The sequence below is a fragment of the Euleptes europaea genome, chromosome 1 (genome assembly GCF_029931775.1).
Source record: "Euleptes europaea isolate rEulEur1 chromosome 1, rEulEur1.hap1, whole genome shotgun sequence".
In the NCBI taxonomy this organism is placed as follows: Eukaryota; Metazoa; Chordata; class Lepidosauria; order Squamata; family Sphaerodactylidae; genus Euleptes; species Euleptes europaea.
In genome coordinates, this window is record NC_079312.1 from 66753636 (window position 1) to 66771859 (window position 18224).

At 40.6% G+C, this 18224-nt stretch overlaps 1 protein-coding gene across 1 annotated transcript in view; it reads right to left on the minus strand.

The window, feature by feature from the left end:
- The window catches only part of PPARG (peroxisome proliferator activated receptor gamma), a 36144-nt gene extending 25898 nt beyond the window's left edge, over nucleotides 1-10246 (minus strand). Inside the window, exons 1-3 of the mRNA XM_056852261.1 lie at nucleotides 10018-10246; nucleotides 5714-5883; nucleotides 4576-4714 (exon numbers count right to left, since the gene is read on the minus strand). Coding sequence (XP_056708239.1) covers nucleotides 4576-4714; nucleotides 5714-5883; nucleotides 10018-10237 — 529 coding nt within the window. The 5' untranslated portion in view covers nucleotides 10238-10246. The remainder of the gene's footprint in view (nucleotides 1-4575; nucleotides 4715-5713; nucleotides 5884-10017) is intronic.
- Nucleotides 10247-18224: the final 7978 nt, after the last annotated feature.

Here is an 18224-nt window from a genome sequence, read left to right on the forward strand (position 1 = left end):
GTAAAAATCATAATTAAGCCACCTCCTTTCCCAAATCTTAGACTTCCATATGTTACGAAGTGGGTCTGCATCCAAACAGGCCGGCCTTGTTCTTTCTCTGTGAACTGCTACGTGTACCGTAGGTAACATCAACATTTCTGATCAAACCACATGCAAGCTATTCTGTGATTTGGGAGGTTTCCTACAGTTGTTACAGTGCCTGGTCATCTTCTGCATAAGATTCTGAAATTGTGGAAGAGCAACATAAACGGAATATCAACAGTATTCCTTTAAACAAAAAAATAAAATCACATAGAGGGAAATTCAAATGTCGTTGATTTAAAAGCTGTCTGGCAGACTTTGACAAGTTACCAAAGGTCATTCTCCAGCTGCTGGATGCTGAGTACCACTAAAAAGCAAAGTGAGAAGATTTCTCAATAAGAACTCTGGTACACACATTAGCAGTATCAGCAACAGTCCTCATGCAGAAGATGAGCTGGCAATGGCCTCCATTTACCTCAAAGAATGAGTAAACTGGGCCTCTATGGGGATATCAGTTGGATGGAGACTCTGTCTACTTTCTTTTTTGAGGGAGAGAAACTTATTAATTTAAAACAATGTCTGTAACACCACTCTACTTAAAAGCTTTCACAGAGTAAAGAAAATCTCACAAGCAGACTTTCCACATGATCAAGTGCTGGTGTGGCCAGACTAAGAGGCTCTTTGGGATATGAGGTGGAGGTAGGGTTGCCAGGTCCCTCTTCACCATCGGCAGGAGGTTTTTTGGGCAGAGCCTGAGGAGGACGGGGTTTGGGATGGGGAGGGACTTCAATGCCATAGAATCCAATTGCCAAAGTGGCCATTTTCTCCAGGTGAACTGATCTCTATTGGCTGGATATCAGTTGTAATAGCAGGGGATCTCCAGCTACTACCTGGAGTTTGGCAACCCTAAGTGGAGGCGAAGGGCACTCACCAGCTTTTCTATTACATCAGGTTGTGGGTGGCCACATATAAACCAGGGCCAATGCATTGTTCAGGACCAAAACTTACTCTGTACCTCTCTGAAGACCTGTATGGAGTCAGTCTTATTCATAGCCTCCATTTTTGCAGCACTTTTCCATGTAAACAGAGCTTTATGGCTCTTATCAGAGCAGACAACTGACAATTCCCATGTTCCTAAGCCACACTGTTCTATCTGACTGCAATAAACTCATAGCAAAGCACATAATACCTTTAACAATCTGAGAATTTCCTAGATAAGTGCCATAAACCACAAATGCTGGAGGTCAATACAAGCAGCAACTTGTCCTGCCGTTTCCCTTCCCCAATCACAGGGAGTGAATACAAAAGATGATGAGAAATTTGCCTGTGCTAGCTCCTTGAAGTTTCAGACAATGACACTAGAAATAATCTCCACATGAAAAATATGGTTAGGTGTTGGGTTTTTTTAAAGCATGCTGTTGTGCTGAAAAATGTTGCTGGGAATATGAATAGTTTTGCTACAACGATTAGCTAAAATGTATAGTAGCTTCTTCATGATTTTAAAGGATTTCTTTAATAGCAAGGACATTCTAGGCAGCAATTCTGATTTTTATGTCTTGGGTCAGACATATGCAGCATGTTTCCGGCAAATATTTATTTCTGTCAACAATAATGCAAGAATGAGAGCATCTCCAGTTGTTCCAATAATGATGAAACTTTGACAGTTAATTTGCCAAATGATTAATAAAGGCAGAAATTGGGAGATGCGTCACTAGATGATGCATTGGGAGTTCCATGATATGATCTTCCCAGCATTTTTAAAAAGTAAAATAATAGCTGCATGGGTTCCCAGATCAGATTGGGCATGCTGTGTAGAAGGAAAAGTGGTTTAACTCTTTCATCTTTGCACAGTTTCAGCAAACAAAACCAACCCTTCCCCTGAATATTATTAACTATGGAAAAGGGTAAAAAAGACCAAAGCCTGCCTTTCTTTTTTCTCTTCGAGTAACATGGCAGTGTATTTGGCACAGCTTCAATTGGTGAAACTGTGGTATGGTTGTGGAAGGGCTACACCCCATCTTCCCCCCACGCACACTGTGGCCTCATTCTGCTGCTATCTGATTTTTGTTCAGTGTTGGGAAAATTCCCTCAGGGATCTCCTTGAATTCTGTATAGTTATTCTCTTTAAATGATGGATATAGTCATGATGAACAACACAGGGTTGGATGCAGCAGGAAAGCTCATGGAAGCCACTGTGCTCTCAAGATAAAACAACATTAATCTGAATTTGGTAAAAAGTATTACTAATACATGAAATCTGCAGAGTGCCTGTATGCAAAAAATTCAGCACAAATATTTTCAAGTACAATATTTGTCCTTCAAATTTAAAAAAATCATATTTGGGAAAATATTCCGCAGAACAATTTATTCACCAGATAGTCATCCCAAATCAAGATTTTCTTTTGGCATCAATCAACTCATTTTTTAAATATACAGAGAACAACAAAAAACCCAAAGAAGTTATTTTCCCACTCATGTTTGCAATTCTTTACTCTATAAGTCTCTGTGTTATGACATCCTATTCCTGTTTTCACTTGGCTTTGCCAAGGAAAGCGTACAGAATCTTCATTAGAATTCATTTGCTCCAGAATCCTGATGTTAAATATTTTCAAATTAATTAATATAATGACCTTAAAGTGCACACAGGATGTCGTAAATGGTTATGTACGATCAACTAGACTATTAAACATTCAAGATTAATCCTTCACATTGCATGAAGGCTGAACTGCGTGATGCAATTAATGGCCATCTTTGGGAAAGGATGATTTTCAACAGGGAAGCAGAGGGAGGGCAGAAGGGTGTAAATGTCTGCTCTCACCTGAGTGCCTTCCCACCATTTTGCAACCCTCCCACTTAATCTACTTTGCCTACCATGGGATTCCAAATTCACGCTTCCAGTTGCAAACAGGATTGCCAATTCCAGACTGGGAAATTCCTGGAGATTTGTGAGCAGTGCCTGAGGAGGGTGCTCAGCACGGATGTGATGCCAAAGAACCTACCCTCCAAAGCTGCTATTTCTTGTGTAGTGTGGAGATCAGTTATAATACTGGGAGAACTCCACACTCAGCCTGGAGATTGGCTACCCTATTTGTGGGCAATTTGCCAAATAGTCCTCCTGATCGCTTAGCATAAGTATGAACCCATCGTTCAAGAGCTAAGCAGGATTTCATATTTAGAGGGAAATTCATGTATTGTTATTATAGGTAGACAGATTGATAGAGTATAAAATGTAAAAAAAAATAAGCAGAGCTGTGCTGTGCTGAAATCTGGACACACAAAAATCCCTGCATAAAAAGTAGGCTTCTGGAGAGATACAAAACACTCCTTGGAGACCCCCCACCCCCACAAATATATCCTTATCTTCATAATTATTCGTAGCCACCGTGCTTCCCTTTTCTACTCCTCCTTTGCCACTGGGTTCTTTTTCCTCTATGAGTAATCCCAGACATGCTAGGATTACATAGTGAACAACATGATATTACTGCTACAGGAGGCAGTAACCGTTTAGCTGGACTATGCTGTGAAGGCAGGCAATGAAATAACCACAGCACAGTGCAGGAGGACAAGGAACTTTGACTGGTTGCCTTGGCAACATGGGGGACTTCTTCCTTTTTCTTCATCCCACACAGTAAGTGAACACTTTTACCCCTACTTGTATTCCTCTCCAAATTGCTGAACTAAGACACTTTCATATGTGTGTGGGTGTGTAACTAAAACTGTTTTCACAAAAATGATTCATTTTGACAAGTCTAGCAATGTTCTCTAAAATGCCTCTTTAATCCTTGCCACAGAATTTAATTCTGTGCCAGCTTTCAGAAGTGAAGTCTCAGTTTAGCAGCATATCAGATGCCATGCAGCTAGGGTTGCCAGGCGGGAGAGTTGTGGGCAGGGATATGATGTTGGCTGTGGTGCCAAGTCACTTCTGGTAAGAAACCGGAAGTGACATAGGTAGCTCTAGAACCACAGAGTTTCCAGCAATTCCTAGAGCTTCCACATATCACTTTCTTTTTGGCAGAAGTGATGTAGCACCACACATAATGCTGCAGCATTTTAAAATTTTCTCCCACTGCCACTCTGGTGGAAAACAACGAGAGCTGGCGGCAGGGAACCCCTCACCTCCAATGGGGAATGGGACCCCTACCTGCAGATCAAGTCAGAAGGCTTGTCAGACAGTGGATCCAAATGCTATCACAGCTGCTGGTCAAAGAAATAAACAAAAGGCAGCTGCAACCAGGCACTGAGCATCATTGGCCTTAATCCTCCTGGTGTAGGAAGTCAGCTGGCACCACAGGGCCAACCTAGTGCCACCAGCTGATATTAAAATGCAGGATCTGCTATTTTCCCTCAATCTGAGTACCTTGTCACTGGGGCAAGTTACCAAATTCTCCTCTGTACCAGAAGATTTCTGGCTTTTAGTGTGCCCACTTGCCTAAGGTTCTCAAACATCCTGTTATACTAAAACAAATCCTTAGCTGTTACAACCAAATAACTACCAATACCAAGATATTCTGGGTGGACTCTATAAGAAATACAGATGATACAAAACATGCTCACCATTATGTGACATTCCAACTGCAAGGCATTTCTGGAATCTGCAGTACTGACATTTATTTCTGCTTTTCTTATGAATTCGGCAATTTAGATCACACCTATCATATATTAACTTCAACCGGATTGTTCTTCGAAAGAAACCCTTCAAGAAGAATAAAGTACAGTTGGAAATATTAGTCTTAAAGAATTTTCCATTGTTCCCTGACACATCTGGAAAAGTGGTATGATTTCTTGTATCACAGAAACGTTGCATAAATATGCAAGGGATGATTCTCTTTACATTGTATAATCACACTAAATAATTCAGCATTCCAGAACATACATTTGCAATCTATAAATTATCAACTTATTTATTTAGAAGCAAGTTGCATCAATTTCATGGAATTTATTTCCTGGTGTTTATATTTTGACTTCCATGACACAACATCTAACATACAAAAAGTAAGTTTGTGTGTGGAAATATTTTCTGTTTTTAAGTTTATTGTGTTGCAAAGCTAATTTCTTAAGCAGTAACCAGGAAAAATAATGTTGTTATGTTACAGCTACTGAAAAACATTATGAATCAATAATGCTGTAAAAAGAGTTATTAGTATCTTGTATCTGTGTCTTGAGAGAAAGACTGGAAATGAACAAATGTAGCCTGAGCAGCTTTTGTGGGTCTGGTGGGAAATATCTTTTAAAGAAAGATTTCTGTTTATGTTATGGGCCTTGACCTCATGGGAAAATTTCTTACTTCTGCTTACCTACAATCTTGAAAAGATGTTTGTCTCTTTAGACCAATATAATTCAATTTCCAGGCTTCCCTTCTTTTATTTTGTGAAACCAAGCAAATATTTAAAAAACCCTGAGGGGCACTTGTGAATTTAGATGTTGCTTTTTCAACTGAAATAAGTTTGTGGACCAGGAAGGCTTTTAGCAAAGAACTTTTCTGATTGTCATATAACTGTTAGCTAATAGAGATGACAAATTTCCAGTTGAAAATTGCAGATCAGATGATTCAAGTCAATGCTTCCTATTCTATTAATATTAAACGACTGCGAGCACAGTGCTTAAGCATTTCTGATAACAGGAATGGAATAAGGAGTCTGAAATAGCAGCAAATACTTTTAAAAAGCAAGCATAACACTGTGGACCACCCTACCTTACAGCCTTCGCATGCATGCACTCCATAATGAAACCCAGAAGCTTTGTCTCCGCACACCCTGCATTCAATAGCCATTAATGAATTGGAAGCTTCTTCGTGAGCTTTATTGTATAGCTGAACTTTTTCTGAGAAGTAGGGTGGAGAAGGGGGCTCCATCTTGATTGCACCTGAACAATAAAAGATTTTTAAAAGGAAATTCATTATAGCCTTGAACTGCATGTGAACATAAGCAAGAATAGTGGCAGATGGGACCAATTTGCAATCGTTAAGACTTCTCCCCACAAACCTGAGAATTAGATACATGTAAGAACCAAACAACTAGCAAGTTATTATTGAAGGTATTCAGACATAGTGTTGTAGTTCAGAACCTGATAACTGCTTGTTCAAATTGCAACTCAGTCATAAAGGGTCTGGATAGTCTTAGACAAGAAACTGTCTCAGCCTCAGTTTCTTCTCCCTCCCCAATAAAATGGAAATAATATTGGCTTATCTCACAGGATTGCTGTAAGAACTAATGACATAAAGTACCTTGAGGACCAAGTATTGCCAGTATTCAGCCCTGACAAGAGATTGGAATGGATAGAATGCTTTGAAGTTTTGGGGCTTGGTGATTTACTCCTATACACATGATGGAGTGGATAGTGAGAGCGTACTTCACCTCTCCACTTCCTGACAACCTTACCTCACACATGATATTGCTGGCTATCTACAAAGTTGCATGACATTCAAGTGGAGCCACACAATTGAATCTGTTTGTTTCTAGGGAAACTGGCCATGCCATCTGAGCTTATTCACTCTGAATTTGGCCCAATCCAAATATGTCATCCCTGCATCCAGCTAGTAGTTCTGAGTGGGCAGAAAGATAAGGTGCCCTCTTACGCTTGCTCCCACTCCCTACCTTGTGTAGGGATTAACTAGTTCAATCCGGCCCATGCCTGGTAAAATACATGGAACAGTTTCAAATGACGTATATAGGCACAGTCCAGAGAATCACATTTTTTTTATTGCTAGGCAAGCTGTCTTTCAAACTTGGGGGATTTTAAGAAGAGTTAATGAAAAGTGAGGCTGACCTAACCTTGACTAGTATGTAAACATACCTACACTCCTCTAGAGTTGGGCTCTGAAAGAAAGACCTGTTCAGCTGCTCTGAAGCAGAAGTAAGTTACCATCTATTATCACCCAAAAACTGCCCCTCCAACCCCTGAAGAGTTTTTGCATTAAAAAAAAAGTATCCTTAAAAAAAGATGACATAGATGACAGATAATTGCATGAACATATATGTGGTTATATCAAAGATGAAAAAGAGAAGACACCATGCAGCATGGTGAGGAGAAAAATATGGCAGGGCCAGTGTTTGATTCACTGGTATGTTTGTCTAGCACTTCAACTGACAAAAGCCTTGTTTGTACTGTGAGCATTGAGGAATGAAAAAATAAAGGCTTATATATTCCAAATACTTGGCCTACAGCAAGGACAGTCTACCCAAACATAGTGTCTTTTTGATGTTTGTAAAACCCTAGAAGCTAAAATGACTAAACTGAGGCTGTCGTATTTTGGTCACGTCATGAGACGACAAGAGTCACTGGAAAAGTCCGTCATGATAGGAAAAGTTGAGGGCAGCAGGAAAAGAGGAAGACCCAACAAGAGATGGATTGACTCAATAAAGGAAGCCACAGCCTTCAATTTGCAAGATCTGAGCAAGGCTGTCAAAGATAGGACATTTTGGAAGACTTTCATTCATAGGGTCGCCATGAGTTGGAAGCGACTTGACGGCACTTAACACACACACACAAAACCGGAGAAGGACTTAAGATGCTTTATGCAGTTTTCATCTCATGAATTCCTTTGTGTGGTAGATTATTAGTATATTCTAAGGATTGGATCCAAAAGTTCTGTTTTACTTTCAGTGCAACCTTCTTCTGCTGTGAGGAGCCTTCTGCTCGTAGAAAATGCTTATTTGGCTGGAGCAAGGCTCTTTCTGTGGGCAGAGGCCTCCTGGTATCAGAAGAAGGCTCCTTGGTTAGTGGGATGGAGCATTTGTATCCAGGGACTGTAGATATTGATGTAATTCCACAACAGTGGTGGGTTAAGGATGTCCATTGATTAGAAAAATAAAATATTCTCAATAAATATTTTATATAAATTAGGTCAATTTTGCCTTAAGACGAGTTACAAAAAAATCTCGGTTTTGCTGCGTAACAATACATCAGTTCCAAGAACAAACAGGATTCTTTGTGTATAGTTATTGTTCTTATTGATCTTATTGAGTTTGTAAAAAACAATATACATATTATAGAACAAAAGAATTTATAAGCTAAAGCTACTTTTTAGAACTTTCCACCGGACACTGTAAAAAACGTTAGAATGAACCTATACAGATATTACTATTAGTCATCTTCTGATCATTTTCTGTTAGCCTCTGGCTCAGATTTTGAGCACATGACACATGACAAACAATTCAGAGGCTTTACTTTATGAGGCAGAGGCTATTAACTGTATTTCGGTAGTGCCGCACACAGAGTATGTCTGAGAAAGAGTAAAAGATCTAGGCATTTTCCAGAAGTTAAAACCAGTCAAGCATCAAATCCTATAAGTAATGTGGCATTTTGAAACTTGGCAGTGCAGCCTTTGTATAACACTGATCAGTGTGACTTTATTTTGTCTGCTTTTCACTTGACTATGCGCATCAGTTACGCTGAACATCTGTGTTTTGTACTTTCTCATCATTTGACAGATGCTGCTCCACACAGTACATCATTGCTATGTAAAATAGAGCACCTTTTGTGGGTAAGAACCTAATCTTTCATTAATGATTCCTTCCTCCTACCACTGTTTTATAATTAGTAAAGATCATTCAAAATGTATTTATTATATTGTAACATTTTTAACAGTTGTAAAACTTCACTTCTCTGGAATTAACTCAAGAATTATAAATATGTAAAACATTCTTTCCTCCCTTTAAAATGCCCGATTGTACATGAAGTGATATCTCTGTCATACATTGATGTCCAGTGTACTACAATGGCTAGACTATCAGACTAATTTGCCACTTAGCTGTAGAGCTTATGGGTTCACTTAGGCCACTCATCCTTGCAGTCTAACCTACTTCACTGGGTGGTCGAGAGGATCAAATGGAGAAGGGGAGAAACACATGCATTGACTTGAGCACCTTGGAGAAAGGGCAGGATACAAATGGGATAGATAGGTATTATTAATGGAGAAGAAGGCCATAAAAATTACCAAAAGTAATGAAGAGATGATTAACCCACAAAAGGAAAGAAGAAGAAAAAAGTTCAGTTTTTCTCCTACAGCCACAAAATCCCTAAAGACATGAAAGCAATCTCTGCATTGCAGATTGTGTGATGAACTGTATGAACAAGTTTAGAAAAATCTAGACCAGGGAAGAGCAGACTTTATGCTTTTGAGAGCTACTTAATTTTTTTCAAGAGCCTTGGGAGCTACCAGTCACAAAATGGAGGCTTGTACAGTTAAGAAGAAGAAGAGTTGGTTTTAATACCCTGCTTTTCTCTACCTTTAAAGAGCCTCAAAGTAGGTTACAATCGCCTTCCCGTCCTCTCCCCACAACAGACACCTTGTGAGGTAGGTGGGTCTGAGAGAGTTTTGAGAGGTAGGTGTGACTATCCTAAGGTCACCCAGCCAGCTTCATGTGGAGGAACAGGGAATCAAACCCGGTCCTCCAGATTAGGGTCTGCCACTCTTAACCACAACACCACACTGGCATTTCAGAGAAGGCCTGAGGTGCCCAGGTGGAGAAACCTTTCTACAGTTTTCCTAAGAATACCCCCCAAGTGTAATTTGCCTTATAGAGGAAAAATATATAGTTACCTCTATGCTTTCTCTGGAAGTGGCAAATAACAGCTTTAACTCAAAGGAAAAGCATCAATAGCACACTCCTTCCCCATTCTGGAGGAGAAGGAGAGGTGTACGGGAAAGAGTGCTGACGCTCTTGTTTTCCCACCCAGAGCAAAGGTATATGTGCATGTGTGTGCCTCCTCCTCTGCATAGAAGAAGAGAGAGGCTGGTGTGGTAGCTCTGAAGGGAAGAATGAGAAAGTAATTACAGCGGCACTGGAAGAAGGGTGGAGAGCTACTTTTAATTGCATGAAGAGCCACTGGTCACTTCCGAGTGACCTTATGCTCACATGTGACCTAGACTATCTACTGTGGTTTTCAATGAATGTATAAGCATTTTGTTTCAGATATATCAGCATGAACTGAAGATCCATAAATTCTTCTCAAAGGTTCAACCCAATTCAACAACAACAACACAACATGACATACTTTGGCACTCCTGAAGCTTCATATCGTATTTGTAATCAATAGCTGTCTGGTCAGTTCTTGCAAGGGGAAGGTCTTCATAGTGTGGCGAGGAAAGGCTGGTAAAATCAACTGTGGTAAAGGGCTTTATGTCAAAAGAATGGGAGTGATCGTCCATTGCGGAAAGGTCCACTGGGCTAATTCCAAAGTTCATGGGCCAAAACGGCATTTCTGTGTCAACCATTGTAAACCCTGAAACAAAAAGGGGAAAAAAGTCACTGTAAGGCAACATATCCAGATATAAGTAAATAATAAGAAATAAAGGAAGAAGTAAGAACCAAGAGGTCAAAAGAAGCTGAAACATACATGTGCTTAAAACATGGTAAATAGGATGGACTTCACCAGATACTTAAAAGATGCTTAATGCAGACACCAGGTGAACGGCTTCAAAGGCATTTTGCTAAGCAGCTTAGGAACCAGAAACAAGTAGAAAGCACACATAGAATTAGCAGTATAGTTCTTTGGGTGTTAGCCAATATTTTCAGCATGAAAATTATCAATAAATATTTAATATAAAACAGGATCCAGTCAGGCCAAAACACAACTTCAGTTTTGGCAAGGACCAGAGTAAGAATCTTACAAGGACCCATGCAAACTTCCTACTTAATTTCATTGACTATGATCTGAATATCTGTGATTATTACTGCTGATTTAAACATATTTGCCTCAAAATTAAAAAGGAAATGATTTTTTTAACAAAAGTATGGGCTGTATATGGATTCATCCTCTGATCCTGGGGCATGTACTTCCCTTTCTAGTCTCACATTAAATTCTACAGAAAGTCTTTTATTTCTATACCCTTCACATAGTCATAGCACTTCTGTTTTTTCTTCCATTCATTTCCATGATGTTACCCATATTCTCTGCATTTTCTTTTGTAAAGAACAGAAACAACACAAGAACATAAGAAAAGCCATGCTGGATCACACCAAGGCCCATCAAATCCAGCAGTCTGTTCACACAGTGGCCAACCAGGTACCTTTAGGAAGCCCACAAACAAGACAACCACAGCATTATCTTGCCTATATTCCACAGCACCTAATATAACAGGCATGCTCCTCTGATACTAGAGAGAATAGGTATGCATCATGACTAGAATTCATTTTGACTATTAGCCATGGATAACCCTATCTTCCATGAACATGTCCACTACCCTCTTAAAGCTTTCCAAGTTGGCAGCCATCACTACATCCTGGGGCAGGGCGTTCCACAATTTAACTATGTGTTGTGTGAAGAAATACTTCCTTTTATCTGTTTTGAATCTGGCACCCTCCAGCTTCAGCAGATGACCCCATGTTCCAGTATTATGAGAGGAAGAAAAGCATTACTGGGGGAGGAGTTATGTCCCCATTTTTGCTTTTCCATGTGCACAGAAAACTCCATGTGGAGCAGAAAAAGCACATAAAACTTCCCCCAGCACTGTTTTGGTGTGGGACAATGGTAGGTCCCTCTTTGCCACCCGTGGGAGGTTTTTGGGGTGCAACCTGAGAAGGGCGGGATTTGGGGAGGGGAGGGACTTCAACGCCATAGAGTCCAATTGCCAAAGCAGCCATTTTCTCCAGGTGAACTGATCTTTATCGGCTGGAGAACAGTTGTAATAGCAAGAGATCTCCTGCTACTTCCTGGAGGTTGACAACCCTAGACAATGGCTTGGGGGGGTGACAGACTGGAGCCCTTCCTACCGCTCCTAGCCCAAATAGGCTGTCCTTAAAAAAAAAAGGCATTCCTTGCAGCTTCTTTGTGGCTGCGGGGAACCCAAGGAAACCGAACCCAACTCTTTACAAATAAGCACATTAGGCCCTCAAATTAAGCCCTAACTATAGACACAGGTCTTAGTGTTGTAACACTGTAGTTCCAGTACTTTTACCAATTCTCACTATGTAACCTGAGCAGAATTGTTAGGTTCAAACTGGGGATTTCCAAGCACAAAACTGCACCAGCTCCTAAATCTCTCAATTGCTTAGCTGGTGGGAGCTTTTCCCTCCCCCATATAGGATGCTGCTTATAAGGAACATTCTCTTTCTCTCTCTTTAAAGAAACCCTCTGATATTAGAACAAATAGCAGGAACTTTAAAGAGCTTAGCTGGCTCGGGTATTTCATTGAACTTGGGACCTTATTGGCATGTGTGGACTTTACACCTTTATGTAATAAAAATCTGTTTGATTCTGTTTACTCTGAACGAGCTAACACTGCTTGGTCTTTCTGCCAAAAGTTGTTTAAAGCAGCAAAGTTTTATCGACTCTTAACACTATAAGAATAAGGAGGAGAGGCTTGTGTCAACTTTTACTTCCTCTGTGACATATACAAACATTTCACAGTAGCTGGTGTCACTGTTAAGGCAGCAGATGTACTCTGTGACCGGGTGAGTCTGGGCATGCCTTGAAGTGTGCAATCCTAAACACACTTATTTGGAAATAAGCCCCACTGAGCTTTCTGAGTAAACACATCTGGGAGTAGGCTGAATGAATCTATTTAAAGGAAAGTTAAAAGTGATTATGCCTTTCTTTGTTGGGATAAAGTAAACAGGTACTGCATATACCACACAACACTTTTGACAATTAGTACTTTTGTTGAAACTGGATCCAGGAAAAAATAAACTGGTTCAAAAAGTTCAAAAAGGTAGAAAGAATGAAGAGACATCTTCACCATACAAACAAACCAATTTAAACAGTGTTTCCTTATCCCTAGGGAATCCTGGCAGCTGTGTACATCTCTAACTGAAAATTTTCAGCATGTCCTCCAAACTACAAACCCCAGGATTATTTGGAGGAAAACCATTAAGTTTACAAGGTAGAATCATTAAGGCCTTTTATTCAGGGATGTTTCTCTGCAGTCACCCCTACCAACTGCTTTGGGGCTTCCTTTTGATTATGCATGCCTTATCCACCCGTCAGAAGTCGCCCTGTTCTCCCCATGCATTTTGCCTGCATTTTCCAGATTCTGGCTAAATCAGCATCTGGAATACATGGGCAAAACACGCAAGGGAGAGCGAGGCAAGCTCTGACAGGTGGAAAAGGCATTATAAGATGTGGACACATGTATAGTAATGAAATATGCGAGCCAGCAAAGACCAAAAGTATTACGGTAAAGTGAATATTCATATATTTGATTAATAAAAGAAGGGACCTGCAAGGACCTGAGGAGAGGGCTTCTCATTTTCTCCTCCCCTGCTATTTCCACTTTTCCTTACAGCCTCTCCCCTTTTCCTGTTTCCTTCTCTCCTTCCCACTCACCAGCTAACCTACCTTTATCTGCCCTCCTGTCTTTAATATTGCTGTCTTGGCAATATTACTGACTTGAGTCTCCAAAGAGAGAGAGAGAGAAACATCCAAACAAACTCCTAACTGAAGAGAATGGTATCAGCTGTACCCCATCTAAAGTGGGGAGTTGTATGGCCTGCCCTGAGCCTCCCTGGCCCAGCCACAGAACCTCCATCTTTGATGATTCAACTTCAATTGACTCTGCTTTAACCAGCTCACCACGGACCCCAGACACTTGGGCCAGGGAATCCGGAAGAGTATCCGGCTGTCCAGCAACAGGAAGAGCTGGAAGTCATCTGCATATTGATAACAACCCAGCCCAAAACTCCAGACTAGCTGGGCAAGGGGGTGCATATAGATGTTGAAGAGTATTGGGGAGAGAATTGCCCCCTGAAGTACCCCACATATTAAGGGGTGCCAGACTGATGCTCTCTTCCAGCACTACCCTGTCCCTAACCTTGTAGGAAGGAGATCAGCCACTGTAAGGCAGTCCCCCCCGAATTCCAATGTCATCGGGGCAGTGGGCCAATAAGTCATGGTCAACCATGTCAAACACTGCTGAAAGATTTAATAATAACAGCAGCACCGACCAGCCACAGTCCAGCTGTCAGTGAAGATATTCTGTGAGGGCAACCAGTGCAGTCTCCATCCCATGGCTATGTCAGTATCTTCTTCCTATACACGATTTCATATTTCCCTGCTCCAGGCGGCCCCCACATCCTCACCGTTCCTTGCTTCCTTCCCTTCTTTTCCCACCCACCAAGCAAGCTTTTATATGACATCCACCTCCAGCTAGATTTATTATTTATTTACTTCATTTATACTCTCCTTTCTCCCCAATGGAGACCCAAAGCAACTTCCATCATTCTCTCCTCCATTTTATCCTACAACAACCCTGAAAGGTAGGTTAAGCTGAGTGTGTGTGACTGGCCCAAGGTTACTCAGTGAACTTCCATGGCGGAGCAGGGACTGGAACATGGATCTCCCAGATCCTAGTCTGAAATTCTAACCACTACACCTACTCTGGCTTTTGTGAATACTAGCCAGGCCTGTTCCCCATTGGTTGCTTTCCCATTGGTTGCTACCAGTTCTGGCCCTGATGAGTCTTCGGCAAAAAGAGCCCTTGAAGGGCCTTACCCTGCTCCCCAGCCTGTTAGTGACAGATACCAAGGTTTGAAGGCTTGCAGAACTGTGGTTGCTTAGCAATGGCCACAGGCCACTGAGAAGAAAATAAGCAAGCTACAAGAGCTTGCTCTATTATTGGGTGTGTGTGTGTTAACTTGTTAAAGATTTAATGTATTTGTTAAAGATTTAATATTTTTCTGCAATCCTGGGGCTTTTCCAGGTTTGTAGAGAGACCTGTTTTGTCTGTACATGTCTCCAATCTCCACATTTAAGTAACAACAGATGGGGGCATGTTGAAAAGTAGATAAATTGATGTTACCCTCGTATGAATGAGAAATATAACTCAGCAGTGGAAAATGAAATTTGCCATATAAACTACTAATATAGTAAAAATGAGCACATAAAAAATATGTGATATTGCTTGGATAAGTTACCCTTCATTCCTAGTGTTGTTGCCAATATTACAAGCATCCAGTGATTAGAGTGCCATAGTAGGGCTGGAGAGACAGGGTCCAGCTCCCTTCTGTGCTGCGAAGCTCACTAGGTGATCATGGTCCAGTTGCTCTCTGTCAGCCTACCCCCACCTCTCAGGACTGATAGGACTACCCTGATCTGTTGGAGGAAGGATAGGGTAAAAGTATCCTTTTGCTGACCAGAAAAAGTAATACATTCCTTGAATAATAAAGCATCACACAGGAATTGTGCCTAAAAACAATATTAAACTTTCTAGAATTTCACTACGATTTTCCCATGTTATTCCAATGCCAATAAACACCACATCTGAGATCACCATGGTTTTAAAAGCATCCCAGAGAACAAATTACCCATTAGTATAATCCACATTGGTCCTCCACTAACCTGAATGTCTGCATTCTAGACACAGAAAGCATCCTAGACAGGCAAAATGATTGATTTTTGTCCCTACAGCTGTCAGAAAGAAGCAGCCACAACATCCTGTTTTAATACTGGTTTTACAAACCCAGCAGAGGAAAAGTACCAAAAATAAAATAAAATTAAAAAACCCCTAAGGAGAGCAAAGCAAAAAGAAAACAAAAATGACGCAAATGTGCATTTTATGTAGATTTAAATTATGACAACGTCTCCAAAATATTTATCTAACTATCTAAGTGGCAGCACACGATTAGAAGGTCAGTCTTGTCTAAGGAGCTGTCCTGGGATGGGAATTAGGTGCCTCTCCCACCAACAGTTTTCTTTGCGCTTTGTTGTTTTGTTGGCCACATCAGGTACGGCCCAGGTTGCTGTCCAGGCTACAAAAGACAATCCTACGCTATGCATGTGGTGCACTCCACGGTGATAAGATTACATCGTTCTGTATTTAATTTAACGCCTTCACAGAATCAGAGCCTGTATAGCAGTCGACACACTGGATTGTTCTGCGACAGGATGATACATATTAAAGGTAACTTTTCCATAGGTGGCTTTGCGAGCAAGGCAGGCTGAACAGCCACCTTGCAGTTCAAATACTACTAGCATGTTAAATCGTACACATTTGGGTTCTGAACAGACACTGTATGCACACAGAGGTGAATAGGATTGTAACAAAACAGTACAGATTAATTGATAAGGTCCTTCAAGAGGCTTCAGTAGATTCAAGAACACGACACAAGTAAATTCATTCAAAACACATTTACATTTAATATGATCCCATGTGAAAGAACCAGAGAAATCACAGTTATTTTCTCCCCCCCCCTCCCAAAACAGTATCAGGGCTTTCGTGCTGACGAGTTCTGAAGCTGTGCCTGCCTACAGCTATTTGCTATGGTACATAAATATATACTATTAATGTTGCAAGGGAGGTGCCACCTCCCATGTGCTCTGTGCAAGTTTTGGTGTGGTGGCATTTAATTTGTTGACATCTCCACATTAAGGTTGGTTCCATTTATTGCCATACCCAGAAGACAGTTGCTTGGCTGCCTCAAACTATCACTTAAAAGCAGCTTTCACCAAATGCTACCATGAGGTAAAGTAGAGCATGCACATAGCCTCGAGTATGTTCTGCTTTGGTGAACTGCATTCTTTATCACTCCTTTGGCCGCTAAGATCACTGAGGTTGTTTACAGGACAGCAAGTCAATCATAATAATGTTTCTGTTTTCCACAGTCTCTCGCTATTCCAACACACTCTAACCAAGACAACCCCCACTCTCTCTCCACAAAACAAAATTTTCTATGCAAGCTTGCTGTGTTGCTACAGAGTCAGTAGAGGGAGCACAACATATCTAATAAACTAACCATGCATTCCTAAGGAGAGTTACTCCAGTCTAAACCCATTGAAATGAATGGGCTTAGACTGGAGTAATTCTCTTTAGGAATGCACTGTTAAGAGTTTGACTGACCCCATTCTTTTATGATTACATGGGGAAAAGGTATAATTGACAGAGTGCAGTGAAGTTAAAGCTGAATTGTAGTATTCAGATTAACAGCATCAAGCTGATGAAGAGCCTTACATTTTATTTTGTTAAACAGTTTCATTCATATGTATCATAGGTTGTTAAGACCTAACATGTCCATGTGTTTATAGTTTTGCAGCCCACTCTTAAACCTGTTTATTTGAAGTAAGTGCCATTGATTTCACTCATTGGTTTGTCTGATTGAGACCTTGGCGCAATAAGTAGGAAATAGTAAAAAATTAGTTTATAAAAAGTAGGCATAGCAGACATTGTCTTTTGTAAATCCCATATGATTTATCTTGATTAGAAAATCCAAGCTTCTGAGTTTTTGATAACAAGCTGTGGACCACGTGTAATTTTTTTCTTTTGCATGATGCAAGCAAACACATTTTTTTCTGTTACAATTTGGAGTTATTTTCTGACAACCTTGTCCTGAAACTGCAGAAAACCAGGGAGCAAATGAGTGGCTGTTTATGTACACCGAGGTGGCAACAGTATGGAACTTTTAAAAATGACAAATGGTTTAATAAATTCTGTGGATGGCTTCTGACATAAACTTTAATAGCATTTTTTGTTTTAATTCTATGCTGTTACCCATCTTAGGTCCCAGATTTCTGAAAGAAAGGCAGGTTTATGAATATTTTACATAAATAAATACCCTTTTTTGGACATGCGTTTTCTATGTTTGATGGACATATACCCTTAACAGAGTATAATGCCATAGATCACCCCTCCAAAGAAAGAAACTGTCTCTAGAGATGCTGATCTCTGTAGTCTGGACATCAATTATAACTCTGGGAGATCTAAGAGTTTAAGGGCCACCTATTGATTTAATGGTAAAGGTAATAGTTGAACTCGGGATCTGTTGGGTCATAGTTCGTTCTCTTACAATGCAATCCTAGAATCATAGAGTTGGAAGGGGTCTTACAGGCCTTCTAGTCCAACTCCCTGCTCAATGCAGGATCAGCCTAAAGCACCCCTAACAAGTTTTCGTCCAGTGAGGAGGAGCTCACCACCTCCCCAGGCAACTGATTCCCTGCTGAACTACTCTTATACTGCAAAAAATGTTTTTTTTTAAAAAAAAAACCCCACCTCTGTTGCTCAGCATTTTTTTCTGTCTTCTGTTAGAGGTTTCTTCTCCTTTTTTTCTGTATAGCAGGACTATGACATCTTGCGATTTGGATGTTATGCCCCTGTTGACACACCCCAAAGCCACCTTAGCCTTTTTTTGCCGCTGCATCACACTGACTGCTCATATTCAGCTTACAGTCCACTCGTACTCCAAGATCTTGTTCACACACACTACTACCTGGAAGTGTATCCCTTGTCCAGTATGCGTGCTTCTCATTTTTGTTACCCGGATGTAGAACTCTGC